The following is a 27138-nucleotide window of genomic DNA, read 5'->3' on the forward strand; positions in this document are numbered from 1 at the left end:
GCCTTGCTATGTTGTTGTCTTAGGTCTTTCTTTATGTAGTGTTGCGTCGTGATGTGTGTTTTGTCCTATATTTATTTATGTATATTTTTAATCCCAGCCTCCGTCCCCACAGGAGGCTTTTTACCTTCTGGTAAGGCCTTCATTGTAAATAAGAATTTGTTCTTAAGTTCTTAACTGACTTGCCTAGTTAAATAAAGGTTACATTTTTAAAAAATATTTAAAAATGAATTAAAGCCTGGGCCAAGAGCTATAGTAATACGGCCGCTGTCCACTCCCTGTGGAGAAGGTGTGATCTATTCTGTACCCAGCTGAACTGTTCACGTGGTGTGTGTGAGTGTGTGTGTGTGTGCGCGTGTGTGTGCGTGTGTGTGTGTAAAACAGGCCAGATGGACTTGATAAGTGAAACCTCACAGTAACATCCCACCTACAGTGGTATTGCCTTAAGGAATGTACAGAGATGAAGCCTAAATGAGTACACAGCCTAAAATAGCCTTATAACACCTTACAAACACTGTCACCTATTGAGCCAAATCTAATAGAGTGGTAAGTGATTGTAATTAGTTATAGGAATGCAATCAGAAAACATTAGCCAGTGAGTTTGCAATGTTTGATTGAATCATTAGGAATGTAATGGATGTGTGATGACCACCTGTGGAGTGCACATGCATTGGTCCTTATCAGTATCGTCATGGTGACTGACCGACCTTGTTGCTAAGCATTTGGGTATCAGCGTTCCATGTATTAGCTGTCATGAGTAAGATAATTACTTCTGAGATTGGTATGGAAAGCAGACCCTGGTGACTTAGGGAGAGAGGAAGAAAGTGAATACAATGTAAAGTGATAGTGAAAACATCCCAAGACCTGACCCCAATGAATCAGGAGAACCACTCGCAAGGAGCTGATTCATAGCTATTTATAGGTCCTCTCCTCTTCCACAATAAGAAACCCACCGTCTCAAACCCACATCATCACCCAGAAAGCCCTCTGGCTCCCTATTGCCCCTGTCTCAGCTGGCTTGCTGTCAGCTTGGCTATATGATCATTAAGGTGGTCCCAGACACTAGTCTCAGACAGCCACAGGCAGAGACTAATAGCCCGGTAATACTAAGTTAAAGTAACTCTAGTCCTTAGAGAGGAAGATGGTACGGTGGGCATCTGACATTACATCTGAAGAGGAGAAACAGAACTGAGATAAAGGACCTGGGGTGTATTCAATAGGAACGAGCAAACAGGCCCAAACTGGGAGGGAAAAACCTGAACTAAAAGTTGTTCTACGGTGTGCACTAATGAATACACCCCTATAGTTTCTGGGAAGCTTCTTCAGAGAAGGCTTGATGAATGCTTCCATGTTGAGGCCTAGAGTCAGAGTTTAGTGGGTCAGGTATACCCACATGGGCTATGAGTTGGGGCTATAAAGTGGGACTATGAGTTGGGGCTATAAGGTGGGTCTATGAGTTGGGGCTATGAGTTGGGAATATGAGTTGGGGCTATGAGGTGGGACTATGAGTTGGGGCTATGAGTTGGGGCTGTGAGGTGGGACTATCACTTGGGGCTATGAGGTGGGACTATGAAGTGGGGCTATGAGGTGGGACTATAAAGTGGGACTATGAGTTGGGGCTATGAGTTGGGGGCTATGAGTTGGGGGCTATGAGTTGGGGCTATGAGGTGGGGCTATGAGGTGGTGCTATGAGGTGGTGCTATGAATTCTGGCCATGAGTTGAGGCTATGAGTTGTGGTTATGAATTTGGGCTAGGTGTTGGGGCTATGAGTTGTGGTTATGAATTTGGGCTAGGTGTTGGGGCTATGAGTTGGGGCAATGAGTTGGGGCTATGAGTTGGGGCTATGAGTTGGGGCTATGAATTGAATTCGGGCCATGAGATGGGGCTATGAGGTGAGGTAGGGAAAGTATTACTTTATTCTACCACTAGGGGCACCATATGGCATTTCAGATGGGGAGACCTCACTACTGTCAGAGACTGACTCCTGTCAGGCAGGATCTCAGTCCTACTCCTCTGAAAACACATGCACACACACACACCAGCCTCAACACTCAGAGGGACACCGAGGGAGCATGTGTGAGCGCATACGCAAGAGGCTGGAGACATCAGACTGTGTGTTCAGAACGCAAACCACTGTAATTACCAGTTACAGTTCATTCTACAGTAAACCAGAGAAGACAATTGTATTTTAACAAGCTGTTTCTTTATAAAACAAGAAATGGTTGAGCTCATCGGGTATCCAGACTATTCTGAAACATCGTAAACATCTTCTTTAGATGGTATTTGGAGTTCATGTGGGTTCACTTTTCATTTTGACTTTGATGGACTAATGATTTAAGTTGCATTGTAACACGTGGTCTTATTTGTTGTAATGTGTAACCTCTCTTTTAGTGATGTCATTTTGCCATTAGATGCAGAAAACCTCAAGGGAAGAGACTGTGTTTGCCCCAGATCAGGCTGCAGCAGGTTTGCTTTCTTTGCCCCAGATCAGGCTGCAGCAGGTTTGCTGCTTCTTTGCCCCAGATCAGGCTGCAGCAGGTTTGCTGCTTCTTTGCCCCAGATCAGGCTGCAGCAGGTTTGCTGCAGCAGGCTTTTGCTGCTTCTTTGCCCCAGATCAGGCTGCAGCTTTGCAGATCAGGTTTTGCTGCTTCTTTTGCCCCAGATCAGGCTGCAGCAGGTTTGCAGGCCAGCCAGTAGAAATACTTGATCACCACTGTGATCTCTGTGTCTGGATTCGACTCCCCCATCTCAGACAGCAACCTCGGCCAGAAGAGGAGGAACAGAGTGAGTGACAGTCAAAGAAGATGGTCATCAGCACACTGAGATTTTCTCAGAGATGAGAAATTCAACTCATTTCAAACCAACCTGCACTGCACTATTTATGGGATTGTGTTCAAATGTTTATATATATAAACCTATAAGCAGATAAGTCTCCCCTCGTAGATAGTTGCTTCCAGTGTTCATAATGTAATAGAAGTGTGCAGACAGTAGTTTGCAAAAATAAACATGGTGTAGACATTGCTAAAGGCACATTCAATTTAATTCCAACCGGCAAATCATTTTGATCACCTGTATGCTGAAGCTCACCTGTTCCTGAAGTCCTGGGAGAACCTGTGAGCTTCCACTGGATCGTGCTTCAGCAACGCCCGATAGCTAGAGAAGGTCTCCACCATGCCGATGTAGCCACTCAGAGGCATCGGTCTCTCATCCGCAGACACTCATGCCTAGAAAGAGCAACACAAAAATACTGAACAAAATCAGAATACTATTTTATGCTAAGCTAGGCCAGGCTATTCTATGCTAGGCTAAGCTATGCTATTCTGTGATACTCTAGACCAGGCTATGCTACGCTAGGCGATGTTGTGCTAGTATACTAATATTCAGGGCAATCGTAAAGTATTCTGACCCCTTGACCCCTACACATTTTATTCAATTACAACCTTACTCTAAAATATATATTTTTTAAATATATTCAGACCCTTTAGTCAGGACTTTGTTGAAGCACCTTTGGAAGCGATTGAGTCTTCTTGGGTATGCCGCTACAAGCTTGGCACACCTGTATATGGGGAGTTTCTCCCATTCTTCTCTGCAGATCCTCTCAAGCTCTGTCAGGTTGGATGGTGAGCGTTGCTGCACAGCAGTTCAGGTCTGGGCTATGACTGGGCCGCTCAAGGATATCCAGAGACTTGTCCTGAAGCCACTCCAGCGTTGTCTTGACTCTTTGCTTAGGGTCTTTGTCCTGTTGGAAGGTGAACCTTCGCCCAAGTCTGAGCAGGTTTTTTCTGTTCATCTTTCCCTCGATACTGAATAGTCTCCTAGTCCCTGCCACTGAAAAACATCCAAACAGCATGATACTGCCACCACCATGCTTCACCGCAGGGATGGTGCCAGGTTTCCTCCAGAAGCGACTCTTGGCATTCAGGCCAAAGAGTTCAATCTTGGTTTCATCAGACCAGAGAGTCTTGTTTCTCACTATTTGAGAGTCTTTAGGTGCCTTTTGGTAAATGCCAAGTGGGCTGTCGTATTATATATTTTTAAATTGAACCTTTATTTAACTAGGCAAGTCAGTTAAGAGCAAATTCTTATTTACAATAACAGCCTACCCCGGGCAAACCTGGACAGCGCTGGGCCAATTCTGCGCCACCCTATGGGACTCCCAATAACAGCCGGATGTGATACAGCCTGGATTCAAACCAGGGTCTGTAGTGATTCCTCTAGCACTGAGATGCAGTGCCTTAGACTGCTGCACCACTCGGGAGCCCCATGGGTCTTTTAATGAGGAGTGACTTCCATCTGGCCACTACCATAAAGGCTTGATTGGTATAGTTCTGCAGAGATGGTTGTCCTTCTGGAAGGTTCTCCCATCTGCACAGAGGAACTCTAGAGCTCTGTCAGAGTGACCATCGGGTTCTTGGTCATCTCCCTGACCAAGAGCCTTCTCCCCTGATTGCTCAGTTTGGCCGGGTGGTCAGCTCTATGAAGAGTGGATGGTTCCAAACTTCTTCAATTTAAGAATGATGGGGGCCACTGTGTTCTTGGGGACCTTCAATGCTGCAGAAATGTTTTGGTACCCTTCCCCAGATCTGTGCCTCGACACAATCCTGTCTCGGAACTCTACAGACAATTCCTTCACCCTCATGGCGTGGTTTTTGCTCTGACATGCACTGTCAACTATAGGACCTTTTATAGACAGGTGTGTGCCTTTCCTAATCATGTTAAAATAAATATAAATGACCACAGCTGGATTCCAGTCGAGTTGTAGAAACATCTCAAGGATGATCCATTAAACAGGATGCACCTGAGCTCAATATCATAGCAAATGGTGGGAATACTTATGTCAAGATTTGCAAAAACGTCTAAAAACGTGTCTTCGCTTCGTCATTGTGGGGTATTGTGTGTAGATTGCTGAGGAATTTTCATTTATTCAAACCATTTTAGAATAAGGCTGCAACATAACAAAATGTGGAACAAGTCAAGGGGTCTGAATACTTTCTGAAGGCACCGTGTCCACAGTAGACACAGAGACAGATATACAGTAGACACAGAGACAGATATACAGTAGACACAGAGACAGATATACAGTAGACACAGAGCCAGATATACAGTAGACACAGAGACAGATATACAGTAGACACAGAGACAGATATACAGTAGACACAGAGACAGATATACAGTAGACACAGAGACAGATATACAGTAGACACAGAGCCAGATATACAGTAGACACAGAGACAGATATACAGTAGACACAGAACCAGATATACAGTAGACACAGAGACAGATATACAGTAGACACAGAGACAGATATACAGTAGACACAGAGACAGATATATAGTAGACACAGAGCCCAGATATACAGTAGACACAGAGCCAGATATACAGTAGACACAGAGCCAGATATACAGTAGACACAGAGACAGATATATAGTAGACACAGAGCCCAGATATACAGTAGACACAGAGCCAGATATACAGTAGCAGTCTGGATACCGTGGCTTTTCAGCAGCACTCACCACTCTTTGTCTGGGTACGGGCATGAGTCATACATCTGTTTGTAGAGAGGGACTGTGGTAGTACCTATGTGGGCACTGCGAAATGGCAGCAGGTTCTTGTAGAACTGCAGGGGGACATTAATAAGGTAGTATTATTTTCCTGTTGTTTCCTTACTCTGAAGTCACACCGTTTGCACACTTCATAGAAGGCCAGATCCCAGTGTACACACTTCATAGAAGGCCAGATCCCAGTGTACACACTTCATAGAAGGCCAGATCCCAGTGTACACACTTCATAGAAGGCCAGATCCTAGTGTACACACTTCATAGAAGGCCAGATCCCAGTGTACACACTTCATAGAAGGCCAGATCCCAGTTTACACACTTCATAGAAGGCCAGATCCCAGTGTACACACTTCATAGAAGGCCAGATCCCAGTGTACACACTTCATAGAAGGCCAGATCCCAGTGTACACACTTCATAGAAGGCCAGATCCCAGTGTACACACTTCATAGAAGGCCAGATCCCAGTGTACATTGAACTCAGAGAGTGTTACATTTAACCCTTTCACAGAGTACATGTGAGTCCCAATTATCCAGTGTTAAACTGGTTCATTTAACACTGAGATAGTGGGACCTCTATACATAGTCAGTTGGTCAGTTGATTGTATGTGATGTTGTCTCTATCTGGAGCAGCCTGCTATTTTTAATGATCTTATCAATTAAATCAATCAATTCCTCGGTGGTTTGTTATCTGACCTGATGACAGATGTCAGTCAGAGTGTGGGAGTGTTGTCCGTACTCCAGGTCCATGTCCAGGGTATAACTGACCAGGGCCAGACACCCTCTGGGCTTCAGCAGCCTGTCTGCCTCCTGGAGGAACCGTGGACGGTGGAACCAGTGTGCCGCGGTCATGGAGGTCACCAAGTCTACCTCGCCGTCAGCGAACGGTAACTCCTCTGCAGGACACTGCCTGTGGGGTTATGGGAGATGTGAGACCATGTCTGCATGCTGACGAAAGGGTCACACATTTGGGATGTTTAACTGGTGACCTTTGGACCTCAACGTGTCCGAGTTAATTATGTTACTAGTTCAAACTACAGGGATGTTTCAATGGGGGACGGTATCAACAAACAGGATAATTACATCTAAATATGAAGGAATGAATGAATACTTTATTGTCCAATAGACACTGTTGTCTGCCAACAGTAGCAACCTTCCTGACAGACATATAACACATCACAATACATACAACACTTCACTTACTAAAGTATGACCTTGGACGAGACCTTGATCCTTGCTCGGACAACAAAGCAATTCCCGCCCACTATCCTGCGTGCCCCTCCCCCTTCTTACCTGTAGAAGATATTTGGGGCGCTGCTATTGGCCAGAGCCACCTCCAGCTGGGCGGGGCTGATGTCTGTCCCAATCACCTGGGTAAAGTGAGGGGCCAGTAGGAGTGTCCCCTGTCCCGAGCCACAGCCCACGTCCACGGCAAGGTCGAACGGCCTTCCTTTCTGAAGTGACAATAACGTCGGAAGTCAGTGGTATATCAGCTTTATATCAGAGTTATATCAGCTTTATATCAGCTGTATATCAGAGTTATATCAGCTTTATATCAGCGTTATATCAGCTGTATATCAGCGTTATATCAGCGTTATATCAGCTTTATATCAGCGCTATATCAGCGTTATATCAGCGTTATATCAGCTTTATATCAGCGCTATATCAGCGTTATATCAGAGTTATATCAGAGTTATATCAGCGCTATATCAGCGTTATATCAGCGTTATATCAGCTTTATATCAGCTGTATATCAGAGTTATATCAGCGTTATATCAGCTGTATATCAGCGCTATATCAGCGTTATATCAGAGTTATATCAGAGTTATATCAGCGTTATATCAGAGTTATATCAGAGTTATATCAGCTTTATATCAGCGTTATATCAGCATTATATCAGCTTTATATCAGAGTTATATCAGAGTTATATCAGCTTTATATCAGCTGTATATCAGCTTTATATCAGCTGTATATCAGAGTTATATCAGCTTTATATCAGAGTTATATCAGAGTTATATCAGCTTTATATCAGCTGTATATCAGCTTTATATCAGCTGTATATCAGCTTTATATCAGAGTTATATCAGAGTTATATCAGCTTTATATCAGCTGTATATCAGCTTTATATCAGCTGTATATCAGAGTTATATCAGCTTTATATCAGCGTTATATCAGCTGTATATCAGCTTTATATCAGCGTTATATCAGCATTATATCAGCTTTATATCAGCGCTATATCAGCGTTATATCAGAGTTATATCAGAGTTATATCAGCGTTATATCAGCTTTATATCAGCGTTATATCAGCTTTATATCAGAGTTATATCAGAGTTATATCAGCTTTATATCAGCTGTATATCAGCTTTATATCAGCTGTATATCAGAGTTATATCAGCTTTATATCAGCGTTATATCAGCTGTATATCAGCTTTATATCAGCGTTATATCAGCGTTATATCAGCGTTATATCAGCGTTATATCAGCGTTATATCAGCGTTATATCAGCGTTATATCAGCTTTATATCAGAGTTATATCAGAGTTATATCAGCTTTATATCAGCTGTATATCAGAGTTATATCAGCTTTATATCAGCTGTATATCAGAGTTATATCAGCTTTATATCAGCGTTATATCAGCTTTATATCAGAGTTATATCAGAGTTATATCAGCTTTATATCAGAGTTATATCAGAGTTATATCAGCTTTATATCAGCTGTATATCAGAGTTATATCAGCTTTATATCAGCTGTATATCAGAGTTATATCAGCTTTATATCAGCTGTATATCAGAGTTATATCAGCTTTATATCAGAGTTATATCAGCTTTATATCAGCTGTATATCAGAGTTATATCAGCTTTATATCAGAGTTAAATCAGCTTTATATCAGAGTTATATCAGCTTTATATCAGCTGTATATCAGAGTTATATCAGCTTTATATCAGCTGTATATCAGAGTTATATCAGCTGTATATCAGCTTTATATCAGCGTTATATCAGCGTTATATCAGCGTTATATCAGCGTTATATCAGCGTTATATCAGCTTTATATCAGCGTTATATCAGCTTTATATCAGAGTTATATCAGAGTTATATCAGCTTTATATCAGCTGTATATCAGAGTTATATCAGCTTTATATCAGCTGTATATCAGAGTTATATCAGCTTTATATCAGCGTTATATCAGCTTTATATCAGAGTTATATCAGAGTTATATCAGCTTTATATCAGAGTTATATCAGAGTTATATCAGCTTTATATCAGCTGTATATCAGAGTTATATCAGCTTTATATCAGCTGTATATCAGAGTTATATCAGCTTTATATCAGCTGTATATCAGAGTTATATCAGCTTTATATCAGCTTTATATCAGCGTTATATCAGCTTTATATCAGCTATATCAGCGCTATATCAGCGTTATATCAGCGTTATATCAGCTTTATAGCAGCTTTATATCAGCGTTATATCAGCTTTATATCAGCTTTATATCAGCTGTATATCAGCTGTATATCAGCGTTATATCAGCTTTATATCAGCTGTATATCAGCGTTATATCAGCTTTATATCAGCTTTATATCAGCGTTATATCAGCTTTATATCAGCTTTATATCAGCGTTATATCAGCTTTATATCAGCGTTATATCAGCTTTATATCAGCTGTATATAAGAGTTATATCAGCTTTATATCAGCTTTATATCAGCGTTATATCAGCGTTATATCAGCTGTATATCAGCGTTATATCAGCTTTATATCAGCTGTATATCAGCGTTATATCAGCTTTATATCAGCTTTATATCAGCTGTATATCAGCTGTATATCAGCGTTATATCAGCTTTATATCAGCTGTATATCAGCTGTATATCAGAGTTATATCAGCGTTATATCAGCTTTATATCAGCTGTATATCAGCTGTATATCATTATATCAGCTGTATATCAGCGTTATATCAGCTTTATATCAGCTTTATATCACCGTTATATCAGAGTTATATCAGCTGTATATCAGAGTTATATCAGCGTTATATCAGCTTTATATCAGCTGTATATCAGCGTTATATCAGCTTTATATCAGCGTTATATCAGCGCTATATCAGCGTTATATCAGAGTTATATCAGCTTTATATCAGCTTTATATCAGAGTTATATCAGCTTTATATCAGCTGTATATCAGAGTTATATCAGCTTTATATCAGCGTTATATCAGCTGTATATCAGCTTTATATCAGCTTTATATCAGCTTTATATCAGAGTTATATCAGAGTTATATCAGCGTTATATCAGAGTTATATCAGAGTTATATCAGCTTTATATCAGCTTTATATCAGAGTTATATCAGCGTTATATCAGAGTTATATCAGCGTTATATCAGCTTTATATCAGCTTTATATCAGCGTTATATCAGCGTTATATCAGCTTTATATCAGAGTTATATCAGCGTTATATCAGAGTTATATCAGCTTTATATCAGCTTTATATCAGCGTTATATCAGCGTTATATCAGCTTTATATCAGAGTTATATCAGCGTTATATCAGAGTTATATCAGCGTTATATCAGCTTTATATCAGAGTTATATCAGTGTTATATCAGCGTTATATCAGCTTTATATCAGCGTTATATCAGCTTTATATCAGCGCTATATCAGCGTTATATCAGCGTTATATCAGCTTTATATCAGCGTTATATCAGCTTTATATCAGCGCTATATCAGCTTTATATCAGCGCTATATCAGCGTTATATCAGCTTTATATCAGCTTTATATCAGAGTTATATCAGCTTTATATCAGCTTTATATCAGCGCTATATCAGCTTTATATCAGCGCTATATCAGCGTTATATCAGCTTTATATCAGCTTTATATCAGAGTTATATCAGCTTTATATCAGAGTTATATCAGCGTTATATCACCGTTATATCAGAGTTATATCAGAGTTATATCAGCGTTATATCACCGTTATATCAGCTTTATATCAGCGTTATATCAGCGTTATATCAGAGTTATATCAGCTTTATATCAGCTTTATATCAGCGTTATATCAGAGTTATATCAGCGTTATATCACCGTTATATCAGAGTTATATCAGCTTTATATCAGCTTTATATCAGCTTTATATCAGCGTTATATCAGCGTTATATCAGAGTTATATCAGCTTTATATCAGCTTTATATCAGCGTTATATCAGCTTTATATCAGCTTTATATCAGCTGTATATCAGCTGTATATCAGCGTTATATCAGCTTTATATCAGCTGTATATCAGCGTTATATCAGCTTTATATCAGCTTTATATCAGCGTTATATCAGCTTTATATCAGCTTTATATCAGCGTTATATCAGCTTTATATCAGCTGTATATCAGAGTTATATCAGCTTTATATCAGCTTTATATCAGCGTTATATCAGCTTTATATCAGCTTTATATCAGCTGTATATCAGCTGTATATCAGCGTTATATCAGCTTTATATCAGCAGTATATCAGCGTTATATCAGCTTTATATCAGCTTTATATCAGCTGTATATCAGCTGTATATCAGCGTTATATCAGCTTTATATCAGCTGTATATCAGCTGTATATCAGAGTTATATCAGTGTTATATCAGCTTTATATCAGCTGTATATCAGCTGTATATCAGCGTTATATCAGCTGTATATCAGCGTTATATCAGCTTTATATCAGCTTTATATCACCGTTATATCAGAGTTATATCAGCTGTATATCAGAGTTATATCAGCGTTATATCAGCTTTATATCAGCTGTATATCAGCGTTATATCAGCTTTATATCAGCGTTATATCAGCGTTATATCAGCGTTATATCAGAGTTATATCAGCTTTATATCAGCTTTATATCAGAGTTATATCAGCTTTATATCAGCTGTATATCAGAGTTATATCAGCTTTATATCAGCTTTATATCAGCGTTATATCAGCTGTATATCAGCTTTATATCAGCTTTATATCAGCTTTATATCAGAGTTATATCAGAGTTATATCAGCTTTATATCAGCTTTATATCAGCGTTATATCAGCTTTATATCAGAGTTATATCAGCTTTATATCAGAGTTATATCAGCGTTATATCACCGTTATATCAGAGTTATATCAGAGTTATATCAGCGTTATATCACCGTTATATCAGCTTTATATCAGCGTTATATCAGCGTTATATCAGAGTTATATCAGCTTTATATCAGCTTTATATCAGCGTTATATCAGAGTTATATCAGCTTTATATCAGCTTTATATCAGCTTTATATCAGCGTTATATCAGCGTTATATCAGAGTTATATCAGCTTTATATCAGCTTTATATCAGCGTTATATCAGCTTTATATCAGCTTTATATCAGCTGTATATCAGCTGTATATCAGCTTTATATCAGCGTTATATCAGCTTTATATCAGCTTTATATCAGCGTTATATCAGCTTTATATCAGCTTTATATCAGCGTTATATCAGCTTTATATCAGCTGTATATCAGAGTTATATCAGCTTTATATCAGCTTTATATCAGCGTTATATCAGCTTTATATCAGCTTTATATCAGCTGTATATCAGCTGTATATCAGCGTTATATCAGCTTTATATCAGCAGTATATCAGCGTTATATCAGCTTTATATCAGCTTTATATCAGCTGTATATCAGCTGTATATCAGCGTTATATCAGCTTTATATCAGCTGTATATCAGCTGTATATCAGAGTTATATCAGCGTTATATCAGCTTTATATCAGCTGTATATCAGCGTTATATCAGCGTTATATCAGCTGTATATCAGCGTTATATCAGCTTTATATCAGCTTTATATCACGTTATATCAGAGTTATATCAGCTGTATATCAGAGTTATATCAGCGTTATATCAGCTTTATATCAGCTGTATATCAGCGTTATATCAGCTTTATATCAGCGTTATATCAGCGTTATATCAGCGTTATATCAGAGTTATATCAGCTTTATATCAGCTTTATATCAGAGTTATATCAGAGTTATATCAGCTTTATATCAGCTTTATATCAGAGTTATATCAGCGTTATATCAGAGTTATATCAGCGTTATATCAGCTTTATATCAGCTTTATATCAGCGTTATATCAGCGTTATATCAGCTTTATATCAGAGTTATATCAGCGTTATATCAGAGTTATATCAGCTTTATATCAGCTTTATATCAGCGTTATATCAGCGTTATATCAGCTTTATATCAGAGTTATATCAGCGTTATATCAGAGTTATATCAGCTTTATATCAGCTTTATATCAGCGTTATATCAGCGTTATATCAGCTTTATATCAGAGTTATATCAGCGTTATATCAGAGTTATATCAGCGTTATATCAGCTTTATATCAGAGTTATATCAGCTTTATATCAGCTTTATATCAGCGTTATATCAGCTTTATATCAGAGTTATATCAGCTTTATATCAGAGTTATATCAGAGTTATATCAGAGTTATATCAGCGTTATATCAGCGTTATATCAGCTTTATATCAGCGTTATATCAGCGTTATATCAGAGTTATATCAGCTTTATATCAGCTTTATATCAGCGTTATATCAGAGTTATATCAGCGTTATATCACCGTTATATCAGAGTTATATCAGCTTTATATCAGCTTTATATCAGCTTTATATCAGCGTTATATCAGCGTTATATCAGAGTTATATCAGCTTTATATCAGCTTTATATCAGCGTTATATCAGCTTTATATCAGCTTTATATCAGCTGTATATCAGCTGTATATCAGCGTTATATCAGCTTTATATCAGCTGTATATCAGCGTTATATCAGCTTTATATCAGCTTTATATCAGCGTTATATCAGCTTTATATCAGCTTTATATCAGCGTTATATCAGCTTTATATCAGCTGTATATCAGAGTTATATCAGCTTTATATCAGCTTTATATCAGCGTTATATCAGCTTTATATCAGCTTTATATCAGCTGTATATCAGCTGTATATCAGCGTTATATCAGCTTTATATCAGCAGTATATCAGCGTTATATCAGCTTTATATCAGCTTTATATCAGCTGTATATCAGCTGTATATCAGAGTTATATCAGCGTTATATCAGCTTTATATCAGCTGTATATCAGCTGTATATCAGCGTTATATCAGCTGTATATCAGCGTTATATCAGCTTTATATCAGCTTTATATCACCGTTATATCAGCTTTATATCAGCTGTATATAAGAGTTATATCAGCTTTATATCAGCTTTATATCAGCGTTATATCAGCGTTATATCAGCTGTATATCAGCGTTATATCAGCTTTATATCAGCTGTATATCAGCGTTATATCAGCTTTATATCAGCTTTATATCAGCTGTATATCAGCTGTATATCAGCGTTATATCAGCTTTATATCAGCTGTATATCAGCTGTATATCAGAGTTATATCAGCGTTATATCAGCTTTATATCAGCTGTATATCAGCTGTATATCAGCGTTATATCAGTTATATCAGCTTATATCAGCTTTATATCAGCTTTATATCAGCTTTATATCATATCAGTTATATCAGCTGTATATCAGAGTTATATCAGCGTTATATCAGCTTTATATCAGCTGTATATCAGCGTTATATCAGCTTTATATCAGCGTTATATCAGCGCTATATCAGCGTTATATCAGAGTTATATCAGCTTTATATCAGCTTTATATCAGAGTTATATCAGCTTTATATCAGCTGTATATCAGAGTTATATCAGCTTTATATCAGCGTTATATCAGCTGTATATCAGCTTTATATCAGCTTTATATCAGCTTTATATCAGAGTTATATCAGAGTTATATCAGCTTTATATCAGCTTTATATCAGAGTTATATCAGCGTTATATCAGAGTTATATCAGCGTTATATCAGCTTTATATCAGCTTTATATCAGCGTTATATCAGCGTTATATCAGCTTTATATCAGAGTTATATCAGCGTTATATCAGAGTTATATCAGCTTTATATCAGCTTTATATCAGCGTTATATCAGCGTTATATCAGCTTTATATCAGCGTTATATCAGCGTTATATCAGCTTTATATCAGAGTTATATCAGCGTTATATCAGAGTTATATCAGCGTTATATCAGCTTTATATCAGAGTTATATCAGTGTTATATCAGCGTTATATCAGCTTTATATCAGCGTTATATCAGCTTTATATCAGCGCTATATCAGCGTTATATCAGCGTTATATCAGCTTTATATCAGCGTTATATCAGCTTTATATCAGCTATATCAGCTTTATATCAGCGCTATATCAGCGTTATATCAGCTTTATATCAGCTTTATATCAGAGTTATATCAGCTTTATATCAGCTTTATATCAGCTATATCAGCTTTATATCAGCGCTATATCAGCGTTATATCAGCTTTATATCAGCTTTATATCAGAGTTATATCAGCTTTATATCAGAGTTATATCAGCGTTATATCACCGTTATATCAGAGTTATATCAGAGTTATATCAGCGTTATATCACCGTTATATCAGCTTTATATCAGCGTTATATCAGCGTTATATCAGAGTTATATCAGCTTTATATCAGCTTTATATCAGCGTTATATCAGAGTTATATCAGCGTTATATCACCGTTATATCAGAGTTATATCAGCTTTATATCAGCTTTATATCAGCTTTATATCAGCGTTATATCAGCGTTATATCAGAGTTATATCAGCTTTATATCAGCTTTATATCAGCGTTATATCAGCTTTATATCAGCTTTATATCAGCTGTATATCAGCTGTATATCAGCGTTATATCAGCTTTATATCAGCTGTATATCAGCGTTATATCAGCTTTATATCAGCTTTATATCAGCGTTATATCAGCTTTATATCAGCTTTATATCAGCGTTATATCAGCTTTATATCAGCTGTATATCAGAGTTATATCAGCTTTATATCAGCTTTATATCAGCGTTATATCAGCTTTATATCAGCTTTATATCAGCTGTATATCAGCTGTATATCAGCGTTATATCAGCTTTATATCAGCAGTATATCAGCGTTATATCAGCTTTATATCAGCTTTATATCAGCTGTATATCAGCTGTATATCAGCGTTATATCAGCTTTATATCAGCTGTATATCAGCTGTATATCAGAGTTATATCAGTGTTATATCAGCTTTATATCAGCTGTATATCAGCTGTATATCAGCGTTATATCAGCTGTATATCAGCGTTATATCAGCTTTATATCAGCTTTATATCACCGTTATATCAGAGTTATATCAGCTGTATATCAGAGTTATATCAGCGTTATATCAGCTTTATATCAGCTGTATATCAGCGTTATATCAGCTTTATATCAGCGTTATATCAGCGTTATATCAGCGTTATATCAGAGTTATATCAGCTTTATATCAGCTTTATATCAGAGTTATATCAGCTTTATATCAGCTGTATATCAGAGTTATATCAGCTTTATATCAGCTTTATATCAGCGTTATATCAGCTGTATATCAGCTTTATATCAGCTTTATATCAGCTTTATATCAGAGTTATATCAGAGTTATTTCAGCTTTATATCAGCTTTATATCAGCGTTATATCAGCTTTATATCAGAGTTATATCAGCTTTATATCAGAGTTATATCAGCGTTATATCACCGTTATATCAGAGTTATATCAGAGTTATATCAGCGTTATATCACCGTTATATCAGCTTTATATCAGCGTTATATCAGCGTTATATCAGAGTTATATCAGCTTTATATCAGCTTTATATCAGCGTTATATCAGAGTTATATCAGCGTTATATCACCGTTATATCAGAGTTATATCAGCTTTATATCAGCTTTATATCAGCTTTATATCAGCGTTATATCAGCGTTATATCAGAGTTATATCAGCTTTATATCAGCTTTATATCAGCGTTATATCAGCTTTATATCAGCTTTATATCAGCTGTATATCAGCTGTATATCAGCTTTATATCAGCGTTATATCAGCTTTATATCAGCTTTATATCAGCGTTATATCAGCTTTATATCAGCTTTATATCAGCGTTATATCAGCTTTATATCAGCTGTATATCAGAGTTATATCAGCTTTATATCAGCTTTATATCAGCGTTATATCAGCTTTATATCAGCTTTATATCAGCTGTATATCAGCTGTATATCAGCGTAATATCAGCTTTATATCAGCAGTATATCAGCGTTATATCAGCTTTATATCAGCTTTATATCAGCTGTATATCAGCTGTATATCAGCTTTATATCAGCTTTATATCAGCTGTATATCAGCTGTATATCAGAGTTATATCAGCGTTATATCAGCTTTATATCAGCTGTATATCAGCGTTATATCAGCGTTATATCAGCTGTATATCAGCGTTATATCAGCTTTATATCAGCTTTATATCACCGTTATATCAGAGTTATATCAGCTGTATATCAGAGTTATATCAGCGTTATATCAGCTTTATATCAGCTGTATATCAGCGTTATATCAGCTTTATATCAGCGTTATATCAGCGTTATATCAGCGTTATATCAGAGTTATATCAGCTTTATATCAGCTTTATATCAGAGTTATATCAGAGTTATATCAGCTTTATATCAGCTTTATATCAGAGTTATATCAGCGTTATATCAGAGTTATATCAGCGTTATATCAGCTTTATATCAGCTTTATATCAGCGTTATATCAGCGTTATATCAGCTTTATATCAGAGTTATATCAGCGTTATATCAGAGTTATATCAGCTTTATATCAGCTTTATATCAGCGTTATATCAGCGTTATATCAGCTTTATATCAGAGTTATATCAGCGTTATATCAGAGTTATATCAGCTTTATATCAGCTTTATATCAGCGTTATATCAGCGTTATATCAGCTTTATATCAGAGTTATATCAGCGTTATATCAGAGTTATATCAGCGTTATATCAGCTTTATATCAGAGTTATATCAGCTTTATATCAGCTTTATATCAGCGTTATATCAGCTTTATATCAGAGTTATATCAGCTTTATATCAGAGTTATATCAGCGTTATATCACCGTTATATCAGAGTTATATCAGAGTTATATCAGCGTTATATCACCGTTATATCAGCTTTATATCAGCGTTATATCAGCGTTATATCAGAGTTATATCAGCTTTATATCAGCTTTATATCAGCGTTATATCAGAGTTATATCAGCGTTATATCACCGTTATATCAGAGTTATATCAGCTTTATATCAGCTTTATATCAGCTTTATATCAGCGTTATATCAGCGTTATATCAGTGTTATATCAGCTTTATATCAGCTTTATATCAGCGTTATATCAGCTTTATATCAGCTTTATATCAGCTGTATATCAGCTGTATATCAGCGTTATATCAGCTTTATATCAGCTGTATATCAGCGTTATATCAGCTTTATATCAGCTTTATATCAGCGTTATATCAGCTTTATATCAGCTTTATATCAGCGTTATATCAGCTTTATATCAGCTGTATATCAGAGTTATATCAGCTTTATATCAGCTTTATATCAGCGTTATATCAGCTTTATATCAGCTTTATATCAGCTGTATATCAGCTGTATATCAGCGTTATATCAGCTTTATATCAGCAGTATATCAGCGTTATATCAGCTTTATATCAGCTTTATATCAGCTGTATATCAGCTGTATATCAGAGTTATATCAGCGTTATATCAGCTTTATATCAGCTGTATATCAGCTGTATATCAGCGTTATATCAGCTGTATATCAGCGTTATATCAGCTTTATATCAGCTTTATATCACCGTTATATCAGAGTTATATCAGCTGTATATCAGAGTTATATCAGCGTTATATCAGCTTTATATCAGCTGTATATCAGCGTTATATCAGCTTTATATCAGCGTTATATCAGCGTTATATCAGCGTTATATCAGAGTTATATCAGCTTTATATCAGCTTTATATCAGCGTTATATCAGCTTTATATCAGCAGTATATCAGCGTTATATCAGCTTTATATCAGCTTTATATCAGCTGTATATCAGCTGTATATCAGCGTTATATCAGCTTTATATCAGCTGTATATCAGCTGTATATCAGAGTTATATCAGCGTTATATCAGCTTTATATCAGCTGTATATCAGCGTTATATCAGCGTTATATCAGCTGTATATCAGCGTTATATCAGCTTTATATCAGCTTTATATCACCGTTATATCAGAGTTATATCAGCGTTATATCAGAGTTATATCAGCGTTATATCAGCTTTATATCAGCTTTATATCAGCGTTATATCAGCGTTATATCAGCTTTATATCAGAGTTATATCAGCGTTATATCAGAGTTATATCAGCTTTATATCAGCTTTATATCAGCGTTATATCAGCGTTATATCAGCTTTATATCAGAGTTATATCAGCGTTATATCAGAGTTATATCAGCTTTATATCAGCTTTATATCAGCGTTATATCAGCGTTATATCAGCTTTATATCAGAGTTATATCAGCGTTATATCAGAGTTATATCAGCGTTATATCAGCTTTATATCAGAGTTATATCAGCTTTATATCAGCTTTATATCAGCGTTATATCAGCTTTATATCAGAGTTATATCAGCTTTATATCAGAGTTATATCAGCGTTATATCACCGTTATATCAGAGTTATATCAGAGTTATATCAGCGTTATATCACCGTTATATCAGCTTTATATCAGCGTTATATCAGCGTTATATCAGAGTTATATCAGCTTTATATCAGCTTTATATCAGCGTTATATCAGAGTTATATCAGCGTTATATCACCGTTATATCAGAGTTATATCAGCTTTATATCAGCTTTATATCAGCTTTATATCAGCGTTATATCAGCGTTATATCAGAGTTATATCAGCTTTATATCAGCTTTATATCAGCGTTATATCAGCTTTATATCAGCTTTATATCAGCTGTATATCAGCTGTATATCAGCGTTATATCAGCTTTATATCAGCTGTATATCAGCGTTATATCAGCTTTATATCAGCTTTATATCAGCGTTATATCAGCTTTATATCAGCTTTATATCAGCGTTATATCAGCTTTATATCAGCTGTATATCAGAGTTATATCAGCTTTATATCAGCTTTATATCAGCGTTATATCAGCTTTATATCAGCTTTATATCAGCTGTATATCAGCTGTATATCAGCGTTATATCAGCTTTATATCAGCAGTATATCAGCGTTATATCAGCTTTATATCAGCTTTATATCAGCTGTATATCAGCTGTATATCAGAGTTATATCAGCGTTATATCAGCTTTATATCAGCTGTATATCAGCTGTATATCAGCGTTATATCAGCTGTATATCAGCGTTATATCAGCTTTATATCAGCTTTATATCACCGTTATATCAGAGTTATATCAGCTGTATATCAGAGTTATATCAGCGTTATATCAGCTTTATATCAGCTGTATATCAGCGTTATATCAGCTTTATATCAGCGTTATATCAGCGTTATATCAGCGTTATATCAGAGTTATATCAGCTTTATATCAGCTTTATATCAGAGTTATATCAGCGTTATATCAGCTGTATATCAGAGTTATATCAGCTTTATATCAGCGTTATATCAGCGTTATATCAGAGTTATATCAGCTTTATATCAGCTTTATATCAGAGTTATATCAGCGTTATATCAGCTGTATATCAGAGTTATATCAGCTTTATATCAGCGTTATATCAGCTGTATATCAGCTTTATATCAGCTTTATATCAGCTTTATATCAGAGTTATATCAGAGTTATATCAGCGTTATATCAGAGTTATATCAGAGTTATATCAGCTTTATATCAGCTTTATATCAGAGTTATATCAGCGTTATATCAGAGTTATATCAGCGTTATATCAGCTTTATATCAGCTTTATATCAGCGTTATATCAGCGTTATATCAGCTTTATATCAGAGTTATATCAGCGTTATATCAGAGTTATATCAGCTTTATATCAGCTTTATATCAGCGTTATATCAGCGTTATATCAGCTTTATATCAGAGTTATATCAGCGTTATATCAGAGTTATATCAGCGTTATATCAGCTTTATATCAGAGTTATATCAGCTTTATATCAGCTTTATATCAGCTTTATATCAGCTTTATATCAGCGTTATATCAGCGTTATATCAGCTTTATATCAGAGTTATATCAGCGTTATATCAGAGTTATATCAGCGTTATATCAGCTTTATATCAGAGTTATATCAGCTTTATATCAGCGCTATATCAGCTTTATATCAGCTTTATATCAGCTTTATATCAGCTTTATATCAGCTTTATATCAGCTTTATATCAGCGTTATTTCAGCTTTATATCAGCTTTATATCAGAGTTATATCAGCTTTATATCAGCGTTATTTCAGCTTTATATCAGCTTTATATCAGAGTTATATCAGCGTTATATCAGCTTTATATCAGAGTTATATCAGCTTTATATCAGCTTTATATCAGCTTTATATCAGCTTTATATCAGCTTTATATCAGCTTTATATCAGAGTTATATCAGCTTTATATCAGCGTTATTTCAGCTTTATATCAGCTTTATATCAGAGTTATATCAGCGTTATATCAGCTTTATATCAGCGCTATATCAGCTTTATATCAGCTTTATATCAGCTTTATATCAGCTTTATATCAGCTTTATATCAGCTTTATATCAGCGTTATTTCAGCTTTATATCAGCTTTATATCAGCGTTATATCAGCTTTATATCAGCTGTATATCAGAGTTATATCAGCTTTATATCAGCTTTATATCAGCGTTATATCAGCTTTATATCAGAGTTATATCAGCTTTATATCAGCTTTATATCAGCTTTATATCAGCGTTATATCAGCGTAATATCAGCTTTATATCAGAGTTATATCAGCTTTATATCAGCTTTATATCAGCTTTATATCAGCGTTATATCAGCTTTATATCAGCTGTATATCAGAGTTATATCAGCTTTATATCAGCTTTATATCAGCGTTATATCAGCTTTATATCAGCTTTATATCAGCTGTATATCAGCTGTATATCAGCGTTATATCAGCTTTATATCAGCAGTATATCAGCGTTATATCAGCTTTATATCAGCTTTATATCAGCTGTATATCAGCTGTATATCAGAGTTATATCAGCGTTATATCAGCTTTATATCAGCTGTATATCAGCTGTATATCAGCGTTATATCAGCTGTATATCAGCGTTATATCAGCTTTATATCAGCTTTATATCACCGTTATATCAGAGTTATATCAGCTGTATATCAGAGTTATATCAGCGTTATATCAGCTTTATATCAGCTGTATATCAGCGTTATATCAGCTTTATATCAGCGTTATATCAGCGTTATATCAGCGTTATATCAGAGTTATATCAGCTTTATATCAGCTTTATATCAGCGTTATATCAGCTGTATATCAGAGTTATATCAGCTTTATATCAGCGTTATATCAGCTGTATATCAGCTTTATATCAGCTTTATATCAGCTTTATATCAGAGTTATATCAGAGTTATATCAGCGTTATATCAGAGTTATATCAGAGTTATATCAGCTTTATATCAGCTTTATATCAGAGTTATATCAGCGTTATATCAGAGTTATATCAGCGTTATATCAGCTTTATATCAGCTTTATATCAGCGTTATATCAGCGTTATATCAGCTTTATATCAGAGTTATATCAGCGTTATATCAGAGTTATATCAGCTTTATATCAGCTTTATATCAGCGTTATATCAGCGTTATATCAGCGTTATATCAGCTTTATATCAGAGTTATATCAGCGTTATATCAGAGTTATATCAGCGTTATATCAGCTTTATATCAGAGTTATATCAGAGTTATATCAGCTTTATATCAGCGCTATATCAGCTTTATATCAGCTTTATATCAGCTTTATATCAGCTTTATATCAGCTTTATATCAGCTTTATATCAGCGTTATTTCAGCTTTATATCAGCTTTATATCAGAGTTATATCAGCTTTATATCAGCGTTATTTCAGCTTTATATCAGCTTTATATCAGAGTTATATCAGCGTTATATCAGCTTTATATCAGAGTTATATCAGCTTTATATCAGCTTTATATCAGCTTTATATCAGCTTTATATCAGCTTTATATCAGCTTTATATCAGAGTTATATCAGCTTTATATCAGCGTTATTTCAGCTTTATATCAGCTTTATATCAGAGTTATATCAGCGTTATATCAGCTTTATATCAGCGCTATATCAGCTTTATATCAGCTTTATATCAGCTTTATATCAGCTTTATATCAGCTTTATATCAGCTTTATATCAGCGTTATTTCAGCTTTATATCAGCTTTATATCAGCGTTATATCAGCTTTATATCAGCTGTATATCAGAGTTATATCAGCTTTATATCAGCTTTATATCAGCGTTATATCAGCTTTATATCAGAGTTATATCAGCTTTATATCAGCTTTATATCAGAGTTATATCAGCTTTATATCAGCTTTATATCAGAGTTATATCAGCTTTATATCAGCTTTATATCAGCGTTATATCAGCTTTATATCAGCTTTATATCAGCGTTATATCAGCTTTATATCAGCTGTATATCAGAGTTATATCAGCTTTATATCAGCTTTATATCAGCGTTATATCAGCTTTATATCAGAGTTATATCAGCTTTATATCAGCTTTATATCAGCTTTATATCAGCGTAATATCAGCTTTATATCAGAGTTATATCAGCTTTATATCAGCTTTATATCAGCGTTATATCAGCTTTATATCAGAGTTATATCAGCTTTATATCAGCTTTATATCAGCTTTATATCAGCTTTATATCAGCGTTATATCAGCTTTATATCAGCTTTATATCAGCTTTATATCAGCTTTATATCAGCTTTATATCAGCGTTATATCAGCTTTATATCAGAGTTATATCAGCGTTATATCACCGTTATATCAGAGTTATATCAGCGTTATATCAGCGTTATATCAGCTTTATATCAGCGTTATATCAGAGTTATATCAGCGTTATATCAGCGTTATATCAGCTTTATATCAGAGTTATATCAGCTTTATATCAGCTTTATATCAGAGTTATATCAGAGTTATATCAGAGTTATATCAGCTTTATATCAGCTTTATATCAGCGTTATATCAGAGTTATATCAGCTTTATATCAGAGTTATATCAGCTTTATATCAGCTTTATATCAGAGTTATATCAGAGTTATATCAGAGTTATATCAGCTTTATATCAGCTTTATATCAGCGTTATATCAGCGTTATATCAGCTTTATATCAGAGTTATATCAGCTTTATATCAGCTTTATATCAGAGTTATATCAGAGTTATATCAGAGTTATATCAGCTTTATATCAGCTTTATATCAGCGTTATATCAGAGTTATATCAGCGTTATATCAGCGTTATATCAGCTTTATATCAGAGTTATATCAGCTTTATATCAGAGTTATATCAGCTTTATATCAGCTTTATATCAGCGTTATATCAGCTTTATATCAGAGTTATATCAGCTTTATATCAGCTTTATATCAGCTTTATATCAGCTTTATATCAGCGTTATATCAGCTTTATATCAGCTTTATATCAGCTTTATATCAGCTTTATATCAGCTTTATATCAGCGTTATATCAGCTTTATATCAGAGTTATATCAGCGTTATATCACCGTTATATCAGAGTTATATCAGCGTTATATCAGCGTTATATCAGCTTTATATCAGCGTTATATCAGAGTTATATCAGAGTTATATCAGCTTTATATCAGCTTTATATCAGCTTTATATCAGCTTTATATCAGCTTTATATCAGCTTTATATCAGCGTTATATCAGCTTTATATCAGAGTTATATCAGCGTTATATCACCGTTATATCAGAGTTATATCAGCGTTATATCAGCGTTATATCAGCTTTATATCAGAGTTATATCAGCTTTATATCAGCTTTATATCAGAGTTATATCAGAGTTATATCAGAGTTATATCAGCTTTATATCAGCTTTATATCAGCGTTATATCAGAGTTATATCAGCTTTATATCAGAGTTATATCAGCTTTATATCAGCTTTATATCAGAGTTATATCAGAGTTATATCAGAGTTATATCAGCTTTATATCAGCTTTATATCAGCGTTATATCAGCGTTATATCAGCTTTATATCAGAGTTATATCAGCTTTATATCAGCTTTATATCAGAGTTATATCAGAGTTATATCAGAGTTATATCAGCTTTATATCAGCTTTATATCAGCGTTATATCAGAGTTATATCAGCGTTATATCAGCGTTATATCAGCTTTATATCAGAGTTATATCAGCTTTATATCAGCTTTATATCAGAGTTATATCAGAGTTATATCAGCTTTATATCAGCTTTATATCAGCTTTATATCAGAGTTATATCAGCGTTATATCAGCGTTATATCAGCGTTATATCAGCTTTATATCAGAGTTATATCAGCGTTATATCAGCGTTATATCAGCGTTATATCAGCTTTATATCAGAGTTATATCAGCTTTATATCAGCTTTATATCAGAGTTATATCAGAGTTATATCAGCTTTATATCAGCTTTATATCAGCTTTATATCAGCTTTATATCAGAGTTATATCAGCGTTATATCAGCGTTATATCAGCGTTATATCAGCTTTATATCAGAGTTATATCAGCTTTATATCAGCTTTATATCAGCGTTATATCAGCGTTATATCAGCGTTATATCAGCTTTATATCAGAGTTATATCAGCTTTATATCAGCTTTATATCAGAGTTATATCAGAGTTATATCAGCTTTATATCAGCTTTATATCAGCTTTATATCAGCTTTATATCAGAGTTATATCAGCGTTATATCAGAGTTATATCAGCTTTATATCAGCTTTATATCAGAGTTATATCAGAGTTATATCAGCTTTATATCAGCTTTATATCAGCTTTATATCAGCTTTATATCAGAGTTATATCAGCGTTATATCAGAGTTATATCAGCTTTATATCAGCTTTATATCAGAGTTATATCAGAGTTATATCAGCTTTATATCAGCTTTATATCAGCTTTATATCAGCTTTATATCAGAGTTATATCAGCGTTATATCAGCGTTATATCAGCGTTATATCAGCTTAATATCAGAGTTATATCAGCGTTATATCAGCATTATATCAGCGTTATTTCAGCTTTATATCAGAGTTATATCAGCTTTATATCAGCTTTATATCAGAGTTATATCAGAGTTATATCAGCTTTATATCAGCTTTATATCAGCTTTATATCAGCTTTATATCAGAGTTATATCAGCGTTATATCAGAGTTATATCAGCTTTATATCAGCTTTATATCAGAGTTATATCAGAGTTATATCAGCTTTATATCAGCTTTATATCAGCTTTATATCAGCTTTATATCAGAGTTATATCAGCGTTATATCAGCGTTATATCAGCGTTATATCAGCTTAATATCAGAGTTATATCAGCGTTATATCAGCGTTATATCAGCGTTATATCAGCTTTATATCAGAGTTATATCAGCTTTATATCAGCTTTATATCAGAGTTATATCAGAGTTATATCAGCTTTATATCAGCTTTATATCAGCTTTATATCAGCTTTATATCAGAGTTATATCAGCGTTATATCAAAAAAAAATTACGCCATTAAATCCAGATAGGCACAATTACAGAAGCCATACGATTAGATCGGTTTGGGATTACACAATTGTGAACCATTTTTGTTCACAAAAATCCTTCGAACAGGGCAAGGGTCTAGGGGCAAACTACATTCCCTGCACGCACGGACACACACACACACACACACACCCACACACGCGCGCGCACACACACGCACACACGCACACACGCACACACGGACACACACACACACACACACACACACACACACACACACACACACACACACACACACACACACACACACACACACACACACACACACACACACACACACACACACACACACACACACACACACACACACACACACACACACACACACACACACACACACACACACACACACACAGGCCCCTACCATATTCTCCAGAAATGCCAGTATCTCTGCGATCAGTTCCTGTGGGGGGGACACCCTGTACCTCAGGTAGGAGGCTGCGTGCTCTTTGCCCTCAAAGCGACGGTGAGCCATGTTGCCGTGCTGTTGCCGTGCTGAGTCAGAATGAGAGAGAGAGTTCTGAGGACACTGACAACCTCTGGGACACTAACATCAGACACAGAGGTTGTTAATTAACCACCAGGGCTTCGTCCCAAATGATCCCTCCTTCCTCCCAAAGTGTGCACTTGTTCACTTCCCTTTGCTAATTTCAAAGGAAATATAACTGGTATAAGAAACACTGTGGAAAACCCCTCAAGCCCTTTTCTGCACCAATACAATGTGTTTAGATCTGTGGTAGTGAACGAGTGCAGGGAACGAGTGTACACTTCAGGAGAAAGGAGATATTATTGGGATGCACTCCCCAAGGAAACCACACTATTTTGCTGCACTTCCTTCGGAGGACAGAAGAGGTCAGTACTAGACAGAGTATGTCCTGTAGGAGCTGGAGCTGGGACTGGGGACAGACAGAGAGAGACAGAGAGCAGGGACAGAGACAG

General features: G+C 35.4%; 1 protein-coding gene across 2 annotated transcripts in view; it reads right to left on the minus strand.

The window, feature by feature from the left end:
• Positions 1 to 26733, minus strand: part of LOC124018237 (putative methyltransferase DDB_G0268948) — a 212118-nt gene extending 185385 nt beyond the window's left edge. The window contains exons 1-4 of one of the 2 annotated variants that reach the window (XM_046333499.1): positions 26564 to 26733; positions 6847 to 7007; positions 6250 to 6463; positions 5512 to 5615 (exon numbers count right to left, since the gene is read on the minus strand). In XM_046333499.1, coding sequence (XP_046189455.1) covers positions 5512 to 5615; positions 6250 to 6463; positions 6847 to 7007; positions 26564 to 26674 — 590 coding nt within the window. In that variant the 5' untranslated portion in view covers positions 26675 to 26733. The remainder of the gene's footprint in view (positions 1 to 5511; positions 5616 to 6249; positions 6464 to 6846; positions 7008 to 26563) is intronic. The other variant, XM_046333500.1, reaches the window with a different exon arrangement.
• Between the last annotated feature and the right edge of the window lie 405 nt (positions 26734 to 27138).

Source organism: Oncorhynchus gorbuscha, unplaced genomic scaffold, assembly GCF_021184085.1.
Source record: "Oncorhynchus gorbuscha isolate QuinsamMale2020 ecotype Even-year unplaced genomic scaffold, OgorEven_v1.0 Un_scaffold_447, whole genome shotgun sequence".
NCBI lineage: Eukaryota > Metazoa > Chordata > Actinopteri > Salmoniformes > Salmonidae > Oncorhynchus > Oncorhynchus gorbuscha.